Genomic DNA, 20,846 nt, shown 5'->3' on the forward strand with positions numbered 1-20,846 from the left:
AAAGCTATGTACAAAAGAAAAAGGCTGGATCTGATGCCCACCTTTCAAAGAATCAAAATACAGCTCTGAAAAAAGAGCACATAAGACCTAGATCTATATTTTTCACTCCCATGTGTAGTTTCTTGGGCATGACAAAGAAATGTATACCATACTGTTTGGACTATAAGTCGCACCCCTTTGCATGGTTCACGCGAAATCGGAGTTTCGCACAATTGCTAGATCGCACATACAGTTTTCCGCGTATTTCCTCGCGAGAAATGCCCATAGTATGGTGCTGTCTGGCGGGGGCAATCGAGTGTTTCGCAGCAAAAAGACGTAAAATGTGCAAAATGAGAGGGTAGTCGACTTTATTCGAGCAAACGCATGCCGAGCAAACGAAAGTTTAAGGAGCTAGACACTAGTGAACCAAGCTTTGGAGCACTAGGCCTAGCCTAGACCAAGTCCCGGAGATGACGCGAGCATCGCTGCACAGGCAGGAAGATAAACCTTGACATGCTTTTTTTTTTTTGGTACCTCTAAAAGATCGGCTAGCCACAATCCTTACTTTTACATGTAGCAACACGGCTGGAGCATGGCACAAAAAAACTGCTCATCAAACGGAAACTAAGAAAGACGTGAGAAAATATTCTGCAATGCGTGTATACCAGCCCACTTACTTTTCAGTGTTACTGGACTGAAGCAAAAAAGAATACGGAACCATGGCTGAACTAGGCAACATCAATAACATGCTGTAAAAGCTTCATTCTCACTGTCTTGCCTATCCACAGTGAGCCGCTTCGGGGAAACCATAAAAATTAAAATATCTCGCATTCCCAGTCAAAATAGTGCGGCAACAGCAGTGCCTCCTGGAGAGGGAAACACCGCCTATGGCTACATAGTTAGGGTGCTCTACAAAAAATGGTGCGCATCGTATAAAAAAAACAATGCTGCACCTAAAAGAAAAACAAAAAAAAGGGCTTATATAAGTTGCATTGTTGTATAAGTCGCACCAAGAAAAATGTTGAAAAAAACCACGACATATACACCAGAAAATACGGTACTTTACCAGCAGGGACTACTTTCAACATATGGATAGTGAGGCAGCAGCATCACTTTATGCACCTTGTCAGGGGAGAAGGGATGTGATCAATTTGACTCTTTTAAAGAAAACTAAAAGATGACACCAATGTATAATGTCAAGATTTTACTTGCCCATGCTGATTACCAAGCATTACAATCTATTCCAAGTACTTAGTCAACAATACACAAACCACGACTACCAGAGCTAAAATTTAAAAAGTGTCAATGCAAAGGTTTCAGTTATAGTTTTAATGTAAACTAGCAAATAGACTCTTCTCAAAAGTCCATCAGGCAACGTTGGAGATCGCCATTTCTTGGGCATAAAGTGTGTGACAATCGGAGTCCTTGCCAAATGCCGCCGCAGCGCTCGTTTTTGATACGAGTTGAGCAGAGCTCACTTTGAACACTGACGCAGCCCTTAAGACCAATACACGCTCAGAGTACGTGCTCAAAAAATGGCAGACAGGCAATGGCGCACTTTTAAAAAATATATCCAAGAAAAGCAAAAAATATTGCAGTAGCTTTTTCCTTTACGTGAACATTAACGGATTAACTGAAATGTAAGATGGGTACTCACTAATTCCAGCAAGCTTTACACAGAACACTCTTTCCATCAGGTTATCGCCCTTAAACATTTTAATGAAAAAAAAAAAAAAAGTGATTCCAAAAAACAGATATATCTGCCGTGTTGAAAAGTCCATGACTCCCAGCCCTCAAACTAAGGAATTTGGTATAGCAAGACCAAGAAAATGAAATGGAACTATCAAATGAGCCTCATCGCCGGTTTTATAATGAACATTATAAGATAATTGCTTTCTAGGGTTTATAGGATGGCACTCTGAACAAGTATGCGTGCATCTCCCTGTACACAAGGGGCTTGGCAAGCGTTCAGCTGTGCCACTCACTCCCAGGATTCTGCTGAGCAGCAGAATATCATGAGCAGCTTCCAAAGCTTGCAACCTGCTCAAAGAAAAGCCCTTACCTAAGCTTCCTGGTCCCGAAAAAACTGTCATAGCTCAGAAAGAATCGTTTAGGGGCTGACAATGGGCAACCTCTGAATGTTGTCCGAGGCAGACCAAGAACAACGTCGAGGTGGACTCCGATCGGTCAACAAATGGTTATGGTGGATGTCCAATGTGAATTCATTTCAGCCATGGCATTCCATAACGAGGCCATGGTGTCCACGTGTGTAGAGTAATACTGCTGTCTTTAGCATGATCTTTACCAATGATGTTTTCTCACTATTAATTTCTCATACAAAACAGCATTTTATCTCACTTGCCTTAAGCGTTTTATCAGCCAATTTTGAAGAAGTTCTGCGACGTTTGGTTGTAACGGACGGCTGCAACAGTCAGCTGTAGCGGCCGGAAGTAACGAGAAACCGTCACCGAAAAGCGTCCACAGGGAACCATATAAAGACTTCAGTCCTAAGGCAGGATTAGAACTCACCACCTTGGGAATGTGAGCCAAGTGCTTTGCCGACTGAGCTATCCAGGGTCGGTGGTGGGAGCACACAAAAGCAAACTAATTGGCGCGGTGCACGAAGACTGGCACACTTTGCGGTTTTTCTCGTCATGCTGTGTGACCTCGCAACGTGTGTCAAATTAGAGTGAATCTTTGGTAGGTGGTGCTGTTAAGATGCCCTTCCCTTCTTCCCTGGAAGGCCCATCACATATTCTGTACTTGCCACTATTTGTCAGCACAATCAAGCTTACACAATTTTTTTTAACGTACACAGGCAGAAATTTAAGTCCATAACACTGGTATGAAAAAAAAAGAAAGAAAGAATTCAGCACTATTTTGTTGGGGTGGTCGACCCTTCGAAAGGAAATTTTGAGTTTGTCTAATTTATGTGAAGTGATAGGAGTTGAGTCTTTACCTACTACTGTAACCCTCAAGGCCTGTCCAAACAGGATACTACAAAAATCGTGAGGCAACACGACTCCAACGTAAATTACGCAGCACTCTGGTTCTCTCCGGGTTTTTTTTTTGCCGGGGGGGAAGTTTCCCTCGTCAAATCTCGCCCGTGTCCTCCACGGGGGCCTCGAGCATGCTCATCACGTAGGTCCGGACAGCCACTCACAAGCACTGTTAGCTGTCGGTCAATCGCTCAAGGCCTCCCCTGCTCTTCAAGTCCCGAAAACAGGAAAGGGAAGGGCTGTGCTCGAAATCTTACCCAAATAGATCCAAGCTACTCTGGCGGGTCGTGTGACGTGACAACACAGATACAGCGATGCTGGACGCGGGTAGGTTTTTGAATGCAAAGGTACAAAACCCTTACCCTGGAGTGCGATTGAGTAAATTTGGGAATATGTCTGTAGTGGACCGCGTTCACGCTTGCGTGGGTGTGCGACGCGAAGAGCATGGACAAAGAGACGACATCTTTGGGCCAGTACAAAAATATATTAAAGCGTTAAACACTAGAAAATGAGAAAATTCAAAAAAAATTAATTATCGGAAAATCTAATACTTAAAGGGTAATTAAAGAGGAGTACTTCACATAGTCCGTGAAGCGGGTTTGAGTTCTGATCATGGTTGACACGCCGAAGTCTTGATGCCAGGTAGATTGGCGCGTTGGGGCTGGGTAGTGGACGACGGGGTGGCTTGAAGAGTGTGGCCTGAAGTAGCGGCAGGGCAGCCTCGGAGGCCCGCTGACCAGGCCTGTGTTTGTGGACGACGAACTGAAGCCGTGCCGACCACGCCTATCGTTGCGGGTCGGTTTTTTCGTCCACCAGATCCTGTTCGCTTGTCCTGTTCGGTCACCTCCAGGCTTCCTTCTACTTCTTCTTTTTCCACCACCCGCCACTCGCGCCAAATTTTCTCCGTGCACACAAACACACAGTCAACCAGCCACATCAGCATTCCTTTTCGTCGTCGTCCTCTTTTTTCTTCTACATTGAAGTCCGAAATCACCACAATTACCCCTCACTTAAGAGCGTTGTTTCGGTCAAACAATGTCTACAACATGACAAAAAAAAATAAAACTTGTCCACAAACTATATTACAGTTTACACATTTGACACTTGGTTCGTTCAAACTTTTGGTTTCTCCCACACACAAACATATGCAAAGTAATTGATTCAACAACCCTGCCATACGCACGTTACACTCATAAGAAAAAAAAAACTGTTTTGACTATTGTACACAATGCATCGCTACAAAGAATAATAATAAAGTTTAAATTCTTATTTAACAGACATGCGACTCATATAATCGGCGCCCACATTTTCACAGCCCTTGATATATTCGACTGTAAAGTCGTACTCCATGAGCGTCAAGCTCCAACGTAGCACACGGCTGTTGAGGTGCTTTGCAGAGTTTATGTACAATAAAGGCTGATGGTCGCTTTGCAGAATGAATGGTTTCCCGTACAAGTACACATGAAATTTTTTAACTGCCCATATCAGTGCCAGGCCTTCTCGCTCTATCGTTGAATAGCCGGCTTCACGAGGTAGCAGTTTACGACTCGCGTAAGCTACAGGATGGAGTATTCCATTATGCCGCTGCATGAGAACCGCCCCCACGCTTGTGGATGACGCATCCGTACTAAGCACGAAAGATCCAGAAAAGTCTGGTGCCCTTAAGATGGGTCGGCTCGACAGTACTTCTTTCAGTTTCTCAAAAGCGTGTTGTTCCTTTCTCCCCCAAGTCACTTTGTTCGGGGCCCTTTTCCGTGTCAACTCCGTTAGCGGTTGTGAAATTTCAGAGTATTGCGGAACGAAATCTCTGTAGTAGCCTGTCAGGCCAAGAAACGAGCGGACGCCCTTTTTTGTCTCGGGTGGCTCGGCAACTTGAATCTTTTTTAGCGTCTCGATTTGCGGTCGCAGGAGGTTATGTCCAATGATGTGACCGAGGAACTTGACTGATGCAAAGCCGACTTCGCTCTTCGTTGGCCGTATCGTCAAACCAGCATCTCTCACCCGCTGAAAGAATGACTTGAGTGTTTCCAGGTGCTCGTCCCAGTTTTCTGTGGCGATGAGGACGTCGTCAAAATAGTGGTAGATGTTTGGCAGGCCTTGGACCACCTTCCTCATGAGCCGGGTAAACACTGCCGGTGCAGTCTTAATCCCAAAAGGCATAAATCGAAACTGGAAAAGTCCCGAAGCCGTAGGGAAAGCTGTCATTTGCTTTGATCCTTCGTGCATCGGCACCTGCCAATAACCTTTCGAAAAGTCGAACTTTGAGAAGTATCGGCTGCTTCCCAACTTAGCGAACATCATGTCCACCCTTGGGATGGGTTCATTGTCGGGGACGAGGACCTTGTTTAATTGCCTGAAATCAATGCAGAGCCGCATTGATTCATCCTTTTTCTTTACCACCACTATGGGAGATTGGTACGGCGATTCGGAGGGTTCAATTATGCCCCGCTGTAACATTTCTTGGACTTCCTCCTGCACCGCTTCTTGGATAGCGAACGGTATCGGGTATTGTTGTACTCGAATAGGAATGTCGGTGGTGGTCTTCAGTTTGCACTCCACCAGGCAGGTCTTTCCTGGGACATCTGTGAAGCTTTCCTTGTGCGCAGCCAAGAGGATAGACACCTGCGCTTGTTGAGAGGCTGTTAGGTCGTTCGAGACTTTCACATCCTGGTGAGTTTCCTTCTTGTGGAGTGTCACAGAAGGTATGTCCTCTTCCTCTACTTCCTCGTGCTGGACCGCGACTGAGGCATGCTGCGGTGGTTGGTTAGAAACCGGTCTCTCTTCGTACTTTTTCAGCATGTTAATATGGAATAGGCTACTTCTTGTTCCCAGATCAATGACGTAGTCGATGTCATTTCTTCTCTCCAAAACCTTGAAGGGGCCCTTCCAGGTCAGGATCAGCTTGTTGTTCTCGGAGGGGAGAAGAAGTAGAACCTTGTCTCCAACAGCTAGCTGGCGCACTCTCGTCTTCTTGTCGTAGTACTTCTTCTGTACTATCTTCGCCTTTCTGAGCTGCTCCTGTGCTATCCGGCAAGTATCTTCTAAGCGCTGGCGGAGCTCGACCATGTAGCCGTACGAGGTCTTCGTGTTTTCGTCAAGGTGCTCTCCTGTCCAGATTTCCTTTAATATGGCCATCGGTCCTCGGACGTACCTGCCATACAGGAGATCAAATGGCGCAAACCCAACACTGGCCTGCGGCACTTCGCGATACGCGAATAGTAGCGGTGCCAAGTATCAGTCCCATCTTTTCGGGCTCTCCTGACACATTCGTCGTATCATTTGTTTTAGCGTGCCATTAAACCGTTCCACGAGGCCGTTGGCCATGGGATGATACGGCGTGGTTGGCATCTGCTTAAACGAGAGGAGACGACTAAACTCCTTCATGAGTCCGGATGTGAATGATTTGCCCCGATCGCTGATGATTTCTCTAGGAAATCCCACGCGTGAAAACATTTCGAGGAGAGCTTCCGCAATCCTCTCCGTCTCGATGCTTGGTAGGGCAACTGCATCAGGATAGCGGGTCGCGTAGTCCACCATGGTTAGTACGTAACGGTTGCCCTTCTCTGAGGTTGGTGACAGTGGTCCCACGATGTCAATTGCTACCCGTTGAAAAGGCGTCTCGATCACGGGCATGTTTCCCAAAGGCACGCGGCCTACCAAGTGTTTTGGAACGGTTCTTTGGCAGATGTCGCATGATTTCACAAACCGCGTGACATCCCCTTGTACCCCTGGCCAGTAAAACTCTTCGAGCACTCGATCTGTCGTTCTTTTGATTCCTTGATGTCCAGATAGTATTCCTTCGTGTGCCATTTTTAGAACGAATGTTCGGAGGCCAGTTGGGACAACGAGTTGTTCCATTTCTTTTTGCGATGGAAGTCTGTACCGTCGAAAAAGAATCCCGTTCATCAGCACGAAGTCGATGTCGGCTGATCTTGAGGCAACCTTGCTTCCCACTGCTTCAAAGCATCTTTTGAGTGTAGCATCTTGCTTTTGCTTGGCGCTTAGCTCCGCCGGGTTGATGTCCAGTGGGTTTATTTCTGCAACTGGTAGCCCAGCAGTTGTCGCCGAGGTCCGCATCGTTACCACACTAGCCTGAAGCTCGCCTTTCTGCTCTCCGGAGCTCGATGAGGAGGTCGTCCCTGTCCAAATTCGTTGATTGCCCAAGATTTCGTCTTTTTCGTGGGGCTTTTCTTGCAGGGGAAGAAATTTCTGGTCTGCTCTCCACTTGACATCAGGAGCAGAAGCATCCCGTACGCCATCGATGTTGCCCAAGACGACATCATACAGCGGGCTTTCCATGCAGGTTGCTCTTACTGTGCCCGTGAAATAAGGAGAGTCGATGTCCACTTCCGCTTCAGGTAGGCATCGAACTGTCCGGTCGAGAAGGTAGATCGATCGACTCCTTCCTGTCAGTTTGTCATCAGGAACCAGAGATCGCTTTACGATGACCGAGTTGCATCCTGAATCACGCAGTACAATGACAGGGTGTCGTTCAAGCAGTCCTTCAGCCGTTGGCATGCCATCTGTTTGAACATCGATTCTTCTTTCATCCTCCTCAGCTTTCACATTTCTTTTAAGGGAATGACTGTCTAAACCAACTTTCCCAGGCTCATTCTGAGGCGCCAGGGAACACGATGCTTGTCCACCCGCGTCTGTCTTGTTAGGGCAAGACTCTGCTTTATGCCCGGTTTTGCGACATTTCCAGCAAACAGTCAACTTTGGGTTGGATCCTTTTGACTTGGACCAACAGTCTGCTGCACGATGACCTTGTTTGTTGCAAAGAAAACAGGCGGGTCTCCCCGTTGCATCTGGAGGTTTAGAAATCTTCGCTTTCCCCAGTGGCTTCGCCTCTTGGTCCTTATTTGTTCTGCCAAGATGGACTAGTCCTTGAGCCTCAAGATAATGATCGGCAGCTTCCGCCAACTTGTCAAGTCCTTGGCAGCCTCTTTCCCTTAAAAAGATGGTCAGTTTTTCGTGACATCTCTTGAGAAACTGTTCTGACACTATTTTGTCCCGGAGTGCGTCGTAGGTACGCTCCGTTTTGGCCATTTCTTGCCAATGGTCAAAATATCCCAACAGACGACCAGTAAACTGTCTGCCTGTTTCTGCCTCCTCTGGTCTTGCCTCTCTGAACTTGGCGCGGTACCCTTCTTCCGTATACCGAAATCGTTGGAGAAGAGTCTGCTTAAGCACTGTGTAGTTTGTAGCAGCGTCAGCAGCCATGCGTCCGACTACACTTAATGCCTCCCCTGTCAAGCATAGACTCCGGGACAAGGCCCATTTATCCTGTGGCCACTCTTGGCACGTTGCCACCCGCTCGAATCGTTGGATGTAGGCGTCAAGCTCGTCGCGTTTCTCATTGAAAACGGGGATAAGCTTGTGTGGGCTCCGGTACCCCTGTACAAAGCCAGCAGGTGTACCCGCACCAGACTCGTTCGGAATTCCCTCTACTGCACTTTCTCGTCGCTCCTGTAAACGTAATTGGAGCTCCAGTACCGCGCGTTCTGCTTCTAGGCGCGCACGAGTATGGTCATCCGCGTCTAAGCGAGCCCGAGCAAGGGCTTCTGCTTCTTTAGTAGCCTCGCGTTCTGCTGTACGCTGGTCCCTCTCGCGCGCTCGCTCTTCATCCATCCATTGTTTCAAAGCTGCCCCAGACAACCCCAACTCCTGGCCAACCTTCATTAATTTCTCGGTATCCATTCTCAGCCGTCGCACCGTTTCGCAAGGTGAAGCTCTTTAGGGTGTCAGTTAAGAGCAAGGTCCTGTCGCGGACGCCAGATATGTAGTGGACCGCGTTCACGCTTGCGTGGGTGTGCGACGCGAAGAGCATGGACAAAGAGACGACATCTTTGGGCCAGTACAAAAATATATTAAAGCGTTAAACACTAGAAAATGAGAAAATTCAAAAAAAATTAATTATCGGAAAATCTAATACTTAAAGGGTAATTAAAGAGGAGTACTTCACATAGTCCGTGAAGCGGGTTTGAGTTCTGATCATGGTTGACACGCCGAAGTCTTGATGCCAGGTAGATTGGCGCGTTGGGGCTGGGTAGTGGACGACGGGGTGGCTTGAAGAGTGTGGCCTGAAGTAGCGGCAGGGCAGCCTCGGAGGCCCGCTGACCAGGCCTGTGTTTGTGGACGACGAACTGAAGCCGTGCCGACCACGCCTATCGTTGCGGGTCGGTTTTTTCGTCCACCAGATCCTGTTCGCTTGTCCTGTTCGGTCACCTCCAGGCTTCCTTCTACTTCTTCTTTTTCCACCACCCGCCACTCGCGCCAAATTTTCTCCGTGCACACAAACACACAGTCAACCAGCCACATCAGCATTCCTTTTCGTCGTCGTCCTCTTTTTTCTTCTACATTGAAGTCCGAAATCACCACAATGTCCAAGGATGCGAGGGCCTGGCAGAACAGATGGACATGTGGTAGCAGGTGGCATGTGATGTCAAGTCTGACGAGCACTGTGGTCACCGAAAAGTGGAGGAAGTGAGGAGGAAAATTGTGATGTTCGCTTGACTGGCGTCCAGACATGGGACTGCCAGACTGTCAGACGCTTTAAATTCCACAATTTTTGACGAAGTCATGTCGCCTCACGATTTTTGTAGTATCCTGTTTGGACAGGCCTTCAACGAGACCCTTTAGGATGTCAGCCCTATCTTAGTCATTTTTTTTTCTGGAAGCCTAAACATGCAATTTAGTAAAGTCGACACTCAGTAATTCAGTCGCTTTATTCAAATATCCAGTTAGTTCGAAGCAAGGGCATGATCCCGACAATTATATGCGCGAGTCTGTAGGGAAAAACTTTGCAGTAATTCAAAGTTTAACCTCTGGGACTCAAGTGCATGACAAGACCGGCAACACTGGGAGCATGAAAAAGCCTCGCAATCATGCTGACCCAGCTTAAATAGCACCCGTGCACACCTCATCGCTTTTATCTGCTGCATGCGCGGTCAGGAAAAAGGGAGAGCGATCGCGATCGTCAAGTGGCCCAGCCAATTAAGCAGCCGAGCCAATTAAGTGGCCAAGCCTATTAAGCGACTAAGCCATGCCAGCATAGCAGCGGACGCACACATCACAGCATCGTTCCCACAGATATTACGGAAGCAAGCGCAGTTGTGAGGTGCGTATGGCCACAAAGACCGTTTAGAGGCGTTACCTAGTCCTACAAGATGTTTTGTCCATTAAGTATATGATGTCAACAAACATGCCATGGTCTGTAGTCCGCTTTCGGACAGTGAAATCATGCAAGTGGTTAAGCCTAGGAACAATCACATTACTTCGCGTGCCCAGTGCCGCTGATGTCGAAACTGCCTGTGGCACCACAGAGTACAATTTTGCTTTTTCTTTGGCAAAGAAACTGCTGAAGGCACCCTAAAAGGGTTTGCAATTTCCACAGCATACCGTATTTACACGCAGAATGAACGCCCTTTTTTTTTTCGAAAAATCAATGTAAAGTTGGGGGGGGGGGGGGGGGGGGGGGCGTTCATTACGCGAAGTAAAATTTTTGCGTCCGTATTTACTCGCACAATGAACGGACCTTTTATCCTGAAAAATCGAAGTAACTTCTTATCTCTTTGCGCGCACGACCCCGTAACCAAGCCTAAGCTGTGCAAAAAAAAAAACAAAAAAAACTTTTCTTTTTTTCTTAGTTCGTTTTTTTTTTTTTTTTTCTTTGCCGCCTTTCGCAAGCTGTTTTGTTTGCTTAGGCGCTGCTTAGGCGAGGGCTCTCGCTTATCTTTCTTATCGCCTTGCGCGCGGCGCGCGACCCCCCCCCCCCCCCCCCCCCCCCCCCGCAACCAAACTGCGCTGTGCAAAAAAAAAAAAAAAAAGAAAAAAAATATTTTTCTTAATTCCTGGTTTTTTTTGTTTTTTTTTGCCGATTTTCGCAAGTTGTTTCGTTTGCTTAGAGGGCTTCTCCGCTCCTCTTTCTTACCTCCTTGCGCGCGGCTGCGCGCGAACCCAAAATCCAAACTGCGCTGTGCAAAAAAAAAAAAGAAAAAAAGCTCCTCTCCATGTTTTTTTCTTGCTTCCGTTGGATCTTTGCGAATTTTTTTAACGCCTTTTGCAAGGCGTTTTGTTCGCCCACGCTGCCCATGCATTCGCGACCTCGCTGTACCAGGATAAAAAAGTGCGTTCATTTCGCGCGCGTGGGAGGAGGGGGTCAAAATTTTGACATCCGAGTAGGGGGTGCGTTTATTACGCGAATGAAAAAAAAAAAAGTCAAAATTTTGAGAGCCGACTTGAGGGGGTGCGTTCATGGTGCGAGTAAATACGGTAGTTAACACTGCGCGTCTCCATTTGTGGAGGCAAGCAGAAATCAACTTCTCCTGGTGAGTACATACTGAATAAAGAATGAGGTTTGAGCGTGGCTTTTTTAATTCGAGGTACAATTAAGTCGGCAAGGCAGAGTGGAAAGGCTGCTGCCATCTATGAGCGACGGTGGCAACTAGATACGTGGCTTGCCGCTATCGCTCATACATGGCGGTAGGTGTCCAAAGTTTGGTGTCTTCATTTCTTTGCGAGGGACACGATCCTGGGGAAACTAGCCCTTAACAGCTCAGCTGTGTAAAAAACAAACGCTAAATTTAGATGCTTTTATTTTATAAGTTTCGGTTTTTTATCAGAACAAAACTTTGCACCGGCGGTGCAAAGCGGGCAGCTACCACCTAATCTCCCTTACAGGAGAGAAGTATGGCACTTGTTGGCGAAATGCAATGCTGTGCTGCAGAAATGACGAGGCAAAACATGCTTTGATTCTTAAATTCAGCTCCATTATGCAAAGAATATGTGGCAGTGCATGCTTGTTGCCCAGTTTGACCATGGGGAGTAGGACTGCTGGCATAGAGATACACATTCCAGTAGGAAACTAAAACCTAGGAATCCGACCAAAATGAGTTTTTTTCGAAACACTATAAAATGCTGCATTTACCCTATACCTTCCCAATATGAACCGACTCAGTCATTTTGGAAGATGCTCGGCAATTTTCTAACCAAAGCCATACCTTCATGTTTCCTAACTCAAAGATAATTAACCTAATTATCACAAACATTATTAATTTTCTTGAATAGGCCCTTTAGCAGAGACCAATACGACAGCAACCTTCTTTCTGAATAACATATAGTTTTTGCAGGAACAATTTGGCCGACCTTCCATGAAACACGCTGCACAATGAACAAGAAATCTCAGCTTCAATTAAAAAAATCCTGCCCGACATTTTTACAAATATCCTTCTAAAAAGCCGATAGCTTATTTTAATAACTCTAGAATAGGATAACTTATTCGGACAACAAAGGATGATGTGCGATGACGGTAACTCCACGTCTGAGGAGACCTCTGCACAGTGCGCAAAAAGCGAGCTCCTGACCAGGTAGATTGTTGGCCAAATGATCCCCTAAAAGTTGGTAACATCAAAAAGTAACTGTACAAGCGACAGAAGCACTTCACACGAATACTTAACAGAATGACTACACATGGCACAAAATGTTACCAAAATATTTCTACTCCGATTTTAAAAAAACAAAAAAACTGACTGACAGCCTACAAGGAAAGCTGTGCGTCTTACCTCAAAATGGGCAGACTTTGTTAACATGCTACTGTTCTTTTACAAATTTTATAGGTACATAACTTGTCATAAATGAAACCAGTTACCAATAAATATATATATATACATATATATCAGGGTGTCGAACCGGAACCGAACCGAAAACCGGAACTGAACCAGTATTTTTTTCGGAACTGAACCCGAACCCGAACCGTTATATTGTTATCGCGATGAACCGGAACTGAACCGGAAAAAAAATAACGGTTACCGGCTCATGTCAAAACGGTTCGGCCACGCGCTGTTGACAATGAATGTGCTATCAATGCCATTTCTTTTTTTAAGTGCCGTCAACTGACACACACCTCGCTTGCATATTTTTCTTCTCCACTCAGTCTTAAGAATATAAACGCTGCATCCATGAATCTTGACAAACGCTGCATCCATGAATCTTGACAAACGCTGCATCCATGAATCTTGACATAGGAACCAGTATTGTGCTGGTCGCGGCTTGCACGGAAGAAAAAAAATTAGAAGGCTGTGCAAAAAAAAAAAAAAAAATCGCGTCACGGGATTTTATTTTTTTACAATCTCGTAAATCCTAAATGCTGCTGTGTGCTCATTTCATAACACGTTTCTAGAACGCGCGAGTTCTTGAAGCTTGCTTCCATCGGAATGAGAAAAGAAAAGGCTGTGGAGTTTGATAATAATGTGTCCGGTTTCGTATAGGCACTTAGAAGCTAACATATTTGTGAAACAGCGAACTCTTCTATTTTAATATTTATCCTATTACGTCCTTCTGGCGTTGCGTTCGGTGAAGTGTTTTTCATATTCCGTATCTTGTTTAATGAAAACTTCTTTAAGGGTCTAATTTGAGTTACCGAAGGCTAGTTCAAATAAAGAAAGCTGTATTTTCTCACCACTGTTCCTTCAATTGCTTACACGCCGAGGTGGCGGGATAGTTAGCGAGTTCTACTTGTAAGTGGGTTTGTAAGGAGGTCGCGGGTTTTACAGCTACTGCGTCGGACCCACTAAGATAAAGTTCGAATGCGTAAACGTCGGTGAGGTAACCTTCAAGTGCACATAAAGAAACCATTCCTGGTAGAAATCCCTGAGCCTTACACTACGATGTATCCCGTTTCGTATGCGCTGATTTCAGATGTTTCATTTGTAATTTATTTTGATGTTGCAATTTGTCATTTATAATTTCCGAACCGGTTCGCGAACCAGTTCAGCGCCCCGAACCGGTTCGCGAACCGGTTCGCGGATCGAATTAATCGAACCGGAACTGAACCGGAACAAAATAAATTTACCTGAACCTGAACCGTAACCGAACCCATATTTTTTTCGGTTCGACACACTGATATATATATACTATATATATATATTGTCACTCTTGATACCTTTGTTTCCCTCCTTTCTTAGTAGAAATTATACACGTTTTATAAGAGCAAGTCACATGTAACAAACTAAACCATCACATTCTGTCTTTCATTCCACTTTTATTCATTGTAGAAGCCGCATATGTCACTCCATTGGATGTAGTACAAAAAAAAGAGGCTATAAAAAGTCTCAAATCACTAAAATAAACAGGAAGTAAATAAACAGCGGAGCAATAACCTAAAACATTTGTATACAGACTACATCACATTGTCCTTGTAATGGCAATCTGACATTACAAAACTGTATATTGAATTCACTAAAACAAACACGGCTATCTGATTCAGACCTCCGCGATTTTCCTGAATATCGCATGTTCATTAAGGTAGCTTTATTTTGTAAGGCTCTTTCACACGACTAGAAGCAGCCAAGCAAGCGTGGAAGCCCCTCCTATTCAAGAAGAATGTAAATAACCTGCAACAAAATATAACAAAACATAAGAGCAAGAAAGATATTTTCGAATACAAAAACAAAGATAAGAAATCCGATTCCTTAAAAGTGCTGCATTCAAAACAACAGCTGCTTCTGATCAACAAACCCACAAAGTTATGTCTCCTAGATGAGAGATCAGAAGCTAATGGTTGGCCCTACACAACTGCAAGAAATTTGAAATTCTGCAATTAGAAGTATGACGTGACGAGTGCACTGAGCTAGTTCAATGGCAAAACAACCTTTGATTGCCAGCACTACACAGTAGTGAGAAAGATCGGAGGTGACATGCCATTGGGCGAGCAGTTCAAAGTACCATGACATCAGGAGAATGGAGCTAATCTTTTTAATACATCCTTGACAAAAGTTAGAAAAAAAAGGAAAAATGTTAGCACATTAGTTAATGCTGAAGACTTCAGAGTACAGATATTTACTAGTTACTTGAAGCTGTCCTGAACAAGACAAAATATTAGCAACAAATAAAATTTAGATGAAAAGGAAAGCTGCAAAAAAAGATTTCTTTTTTTCCAAGCGATAAAGCTTATCATTTCAGCCACTAATCCTGAAACCTGGTAGATCCTGGACATGCCACACAATCAAACTACTCAAATTGGGAAGAATAAAATTGTTTATAAACTCAAGTTGAATGGACATAAATCTCGAGGTAAATCTTCTATGTAGAAAAATCTGGTGCCTGTGAAGTACCGTATTTACTCCCATAATGATTGCCACTCGCATACTAAACGCACCCCCCACAATGGCCATCAATATTTGAACTTTTTTTTTTCCCTGCATAATGAACACACTTTTAATTTTCGGCTCCGCAAGTCTTGGTGCGTCCAACTTAGCTAGACGGCTAGCTACCAAGCCCGCCAATTTTTTTTTGCCGTCAAGCGGCCAGGCCAAGTCAAATCAAGTCAAGTCAAGTCAAGTCAAACCCCTCTGCAATTGCGTGGTAACGGAAGTGATCAACTGTGAAACCAAGCGGTGCGCACGCCTGGCGAAGCTGGGGTCGAGGAATTGCCCAGCGCCGGACATGCTTCGTCCATTGGATGCATTAATGTCAACAAACATGCCATCGTCTGTGATCCTCTTTTGAACAGTAATATTGTGAAAGTCATAAGGCCTAAGAACGGTCGCGTCGCTCTCCCTGCTGAATGAGCTTCGTAGGGTGCTTTTTCTTCAACAAAAGGTACGCCAAAAGTGCATGGGCGTGCCTCCGTCAGTGGAGACATGCCACAGTACCGTGCCATGTCATATTGGCACCTAAAATGACGTTTGTGCAAAGTGTGTAAATGGGAAAATTTTACCGTGCGTAATGAACGACAACGCCCCCCCCCCCCCCCCCCTTCCCCCGCCTTTTAGACCACTGAATGCAATGAACAACAAAAATAATGTGTATGAGACTTATTTTATTTTAAAATAATTAGAAATCACAAAACTCCTTTTTTAAAGGGCTAACAAAAGTTTATTTTTTTATAAATATAACAAAATATACATCCTACCTAGTATTTTAAAATATATGCATGCCAATTTTAATTTGGTAGTGATACAACAATATTAAGAAGTCCTGTGCCCAAACTGTGAAGATTCCCCAAAATTATATAAAGAGAACAATGCGTTCAAGTGTTACCATAGATCTGCAGCAATACTCTTACGTGGCAAACAAAAAAACATGTTAATAATTTTTTTTTGTTGAGAAATTGAAGCTGCAGAAGACTGCGATGGGGAGGAGATGGCTAGGCCTACAACGTAAATGTGATGGCAGGTGACGTAACAATTAAAAAAAACCACGCACAAAAAAAATGGCTCAAATTTATACCATTCTGTGTTGCCGGGATCATAACGTGTTGCCGGGTTTTGAGATCATAATCAGCACTAAATATTTGAATACATAAAATATGAAGATTCAAAGGTGATAAAACATCATAAAACACAAAATGCCATTTTTTTTTTTGCAAAATATTGCCGTTTTTTTTTTTACCCACATTTCATCTTAAAGTTAGAGACTAGAATAATTCTGGGCAACCAGCTTCCCCAGTAGTGAAACCAGTTTCTTATGCATTTCATGATTTAATGGAGCTAGCCTGTACTAATTATTAAAGGGACCATGAAATGATTTTAAAACCGAATTTCATCCACCGCACGTCGTAAAAGGTGTGAAAAGAAACACAAAAACACAAAAATAGGGAGCCAAAAAAAATTATTTGCTATAGAACTTTTAAAAGAAAACTGGACTCTTTTGCGCCTTCTTTCCTTCGAAAGCTCGCTGCCTTTTCACTACGATGCATCAGCGGAAAAGGAGCACGTCAGCCGAATCCACGTCGCCTATTGGGTAAGAGCCTACCTCACCAGCACCGCGATCGTAAACAATAAATAGCCGGCGAATGTTTCCTAAAAGTTTTGTTAAATAAAATTCAGATCCACATGTTGTAGCATAATTAGAGATGTGTGGCGAAAATTGCCAAATTTGATAATGCTGAGAGCTAAGCGCCATCTATCGTGTGGTAAACAAAGCAACTACTGCACGTGCGCAGTAGGGCAGGGCCGACTTTAGTTACTTGGGTTGCTTGGGTCGCGACGACCGACGAACGGTTATTTCCTTTGATTTCCTTCCTCTCAAAACTCTGACTGACTGAACGTTTAATTTTCTACGTGTTCTTCTCGCGCGTGCCGACTTCAAGCAGCAAGAAAAAAAGTACTTAAAAACGAACAACGACGAACAAGAGAAAAAAAGTACTTAAAACAGACCACGACGAACAAGAACGCTGGATCCACAAACACCCGAGAAAAGCGACAACGTCGACGAATCCACCGACTCCGACGAAGCGAGCTGCTCAGAATATAGGCCTAGCAGGCACTCCGACTCGGCGCAGCGTTGCTTCGTCGCAAGATCGTCTGCCTACGACCGGTTGGCGTGCTGAATGGAATATGCCCGCGCTACCCTTGTGGACCCTTCCCGTATTATAGTTTGACCGCTGACCTCAATTTTAGATTAAGAGGTGAGGTCAATCTCTTCCCCTTGTTTTCCGAGACAGTGTTGACGAACACTCGTCGAAAAGGGACTTTCGTCGATTCTATCTTGTTTTGTGTGATATAGAGCTCAAATAAACGCCGTATGGATTACCTTCGTAACACGGTATGTACACTTTGTTATTGGCATGCCATTTTTATTCTGACAGACTGCACGTCACTGTCGAGCTATAACAGTTCGTGGGAGGTATACGTGCAATGCCGGTCCAACCTTTCTTTGCCGAGTGTCGCGTAAGTATCGAGTTGCAATTGTAAAAGATCGGTCCCGAAGCGCTTACCAACAGTGCGAATACAGCACTTCCATCAAACGCGCGCGTCCGCTCCGAGTGTGAACAGGTAATTTACGTGGCTCTTGCTGACACTCATAGTTCAAACATATCTTTTTTAACGTCGGCTCGCTCCTGCATCTCCGAGGCCGCGAAAAACGCCGCGGCAATTTGTTTCCATCTACGTCGCTTTGCAAACGACTGACATGGGCCGCCTTTTACCAACAATGACAGTTGGGTTGACTTCTGGAGTCGTCACCGGAAGACTCGCTGCACTTCCCAACAGGCATACCGGCGTATGGGACTAGTCCCATGCTGTCGCTGTAGCGCAACATATCTCATTGAATTTCGCTCAGCTGCGATGCGGCGATGAGAGGCGCCGATTCAGAAAATACGTCGATGACATCAGCGCAGTAAAACCTACCGGCGCACCCCAACTCGTCGCCGCTAAAGGCCCGTTCACACTCTTGCGACCTCTTAAACCTGGGTTCCTTAAAACTTTTTAAACCAGAGAACACACTGGCGCCATCTATTGGGAAGCAGTGTAAACTCGGCGGTCCGGTATATTTTTTTATTTTTTGCGCATTATCCTTTCTTTCTTGGCTCGAAAAACTTTTGTCAATGTTATAACCGAGCCTTTCTATGGGTATTACGCACATTTGACCTCGGAAATCCCGCAAAACCTTCGCTCTTGTGAAATGCAGTTCCAGGGTCACCGCATAGATGGCGCCACAATGCCAGTGTGTTCCCTCATTCCAAAAACATTTAAGAAGTTTTAAGAGATCTCGTCTCTCTCAGTCGTACTCGGTCGCAAGAGTGTGAACGGGCCTTAACGCTCCCATTCTCCTACTGCAGAGAAAACCTCCGGTTCCGGAAACAGCGTACGTCACGGCTTGTTTTGCAGTCAGTTGGAGAGAAAGAAAAAGTCGATATTTCATTAATTTTTTGTGTAGAAGTTAATAAACTGAGACGAAAACGGATGCCTGTTTGGCATTCAGTGAACATTGACGGTTTAATGTAAAAGGTATCTGGAAAAAGTAAAGAGGTCATTTCATGGTCCCTTTAATAGTTGCTTGTCAGACAATATAACATGAACACTAACCAGTGTTCTGAACACACAGGCTACAATAATGGTTACTTGAAAATTTCCCGCACAACCTAGCCTCGAATAACGAACATTGACACATGTCCGCTCCTATTAGCTGAGAGCTAATAGAAGCGAACAACCCTAGACGATTACTGATTGACTGTTAGCATCATCAGTAAGTGCAGACATCGGTGTACTCACTGTATGCAGGGAAAGGTGCCGCCTGGAAGTGTGCCGGAGTCAAAAGGGCTGACCGTGACTGGCCAGAAGACTGAGGATTGGGCAGCTGAGCAACCACTGCTGGCTCAGAATACTGGGCAGGCTAGGAAATGCCGACGAGATATATTTAGACAATGCATAGATGCAAAATAATTCTTTTATGTTCTATCGTGTCCGATTCTCAGTATATTTTAGAAGGCAGTACACATACTGCCCTACCATGCTCACGTAAAGAATGCGAAATACTATCGGACACAAATGAAACTCAAACAGCAGAGCCCGTGGCCTTCGATACATGCTGCACCAAGCTGACAGTGCAGTGGAAGCTATGTGCTCGTTGGACCAGCCATACGTTAGTCTTTCGCCACATGATCATGCTCATAATTGTGCATAAATAGGATATTTAGTGCTTGGGACCGATAGTTGCCATCAATGGGACTGATAGTCACCTCTGTGGGTGGACGTTGACGCAATGAAGAGTAGCGCTTTGGACGGCATGCGGCCTCTCCACCTCCTGAAGAGTTTCCTTTTGGAGGCACACTTGAGTTTGCTTGTTCCTTTTTAACACCTAGACTGTTTCCTGCAATGAAGAAATGGGATGGTGCAATAATTTCTGCATCAAACAGGACATCAAAGTCTAGATCCCTGCAACTTCGAACAATACACCCCTTTCAAAAACACACCTATAACCGTGGGGGACTCAGACTACTGCAATTGGTGCTGTTGTAATGGAGAATTCAACCAGTTGTTATAAATAACACCAAATACCCAAAAGAACCAATTCCTCACAACTCTCGGTATCAGATCCAATTGCTACTGCATCTGATTCTCACAAATTCCCCCTGGCCCAAGCTAGTTTTCAAATACTGACTGCTGAATCACAGATATCGAGGTAATTCTAGAGAAATTGGAAGTTTGCTATCGGATGCCTTCGGGCCTGGCACAAATAACATAAAATGCCAAATTTCTTTTCTTTCAGCCATGAGAAAAAACATTTACCATAAAATACTGCAGAAGTAACCACTATTAACATTCGGCAAATGATACGTTAACCGCCCGATTTGACTGGACAAGCACCCATGTCTAGATTAACCCAGTTTTTAGTGAAAATGGGGTGGGCACTCCCCTAACTAACGGTAACTATAATTAGAACTACACCTCGATTTTTTTGTTCAGCCTGGTCCCCTCATCGAGGCTATAGCAGGAAAAGTTCAGATATGTATTGTTATGATTAAGATGCAATTAATGCAAAGGTACAAGCGAGCTGGACAGGAATGGCAATAATAATCCCTGGAGAAGGGGAACAAAGGGGACAAAGGACAAACACAAATATCCAAACACAGCTTAAGGTGACTGGTGCGCGACCGAAAATATCCGCCTGGTCCGGCTTTCGAACTTGGGACCGGCTTCATCGGAAACAGAGCGGACCCGGGTTCTATACTCGGACCAGGCGGATTTTTTCGGTCACGCACCAGTCACCTTTAGCCGTGTTTGTAGATTTGTGTTTATCCTTTGTCCCCTTTGTTCCCCTTCTCCAGGGATTATTATTGCCATTCAGATATGAAACATGCAAAAGAAGTGCTTCCACATCAAAAAAAAAATATTTTGGCAGCACACTGCTGCACTGCAGCATCAGCATGCATTCACAGCAAAATAAACAAACACTACGGAGGATCTGCAAGTCTTTAGAGGATACAGTATAAAAAAAAGGTATATAAAAAAAAAACACATACATTTTTGCTTAAAAAAAAAAAAAGCGGTCAGAGTTGTGACTATTGACACAAAGTTGCGTAGTTAAGATATTAGAAGCACTCTCCCATTCAGTTTGACCAAAGACTTCCTTCCTGCCATTCCT

General features: G+C 44.8%; 1 protein-coding gene across 3 annotated transcripts in view; it reads right to left on the reverse strand.

The window, feature by feature from the left end:
• Nucleotides 1-20,846, reverse strand: part of LOC8034968 (protein CASC3) — a 60,393-nt gene that overhangs the window by 21,714 nt on the left and 17,833 nt on the right. For 2 of the 3 annotated variants that reach the window (XM_042287287.1, XM_042287288.1), the window contains exons 6-7: nucleotides 19,441-19,571; nucleotides 18,974-19,094 (exon numbers count right to left, since the gene is read on the reverse strand). In XM_042287287.1, coding sequence (XP_042143221.1) covers nucleotides 18,974-19,094; nucleotides 19,441-19,571 — 252 coding nt within the window. Of the gene's footprint in view, nucleotides 1-14,002; nucleotides 14,372-18,973; nucleotides 19,095-19,440; nucleotides 19,572-20,846 lie in introns of those variants that run through there. The other variant, XM_042287289.1, reaches the window with a different exon arrangement.

The sequence above is a fragment of the Ixodes scapularis genome, unplaced genomic scaffold (assembly GCF_016920785.2).
Source record: "Ixodes scapularis isolate PalLabHiFi unplaced genomic scaffold, ASM1692078v2 PGA_scaffold9__187_contigs__length_104089568, whole genome shotgun sequence".
Taxonomy (NCBI): domain Eukaryota; kingdom Metazoa; phylum Arthropoda; class Arachnida; order Ixodida; family Ixodidae; genus Ixodes; species Ixodes scapularis.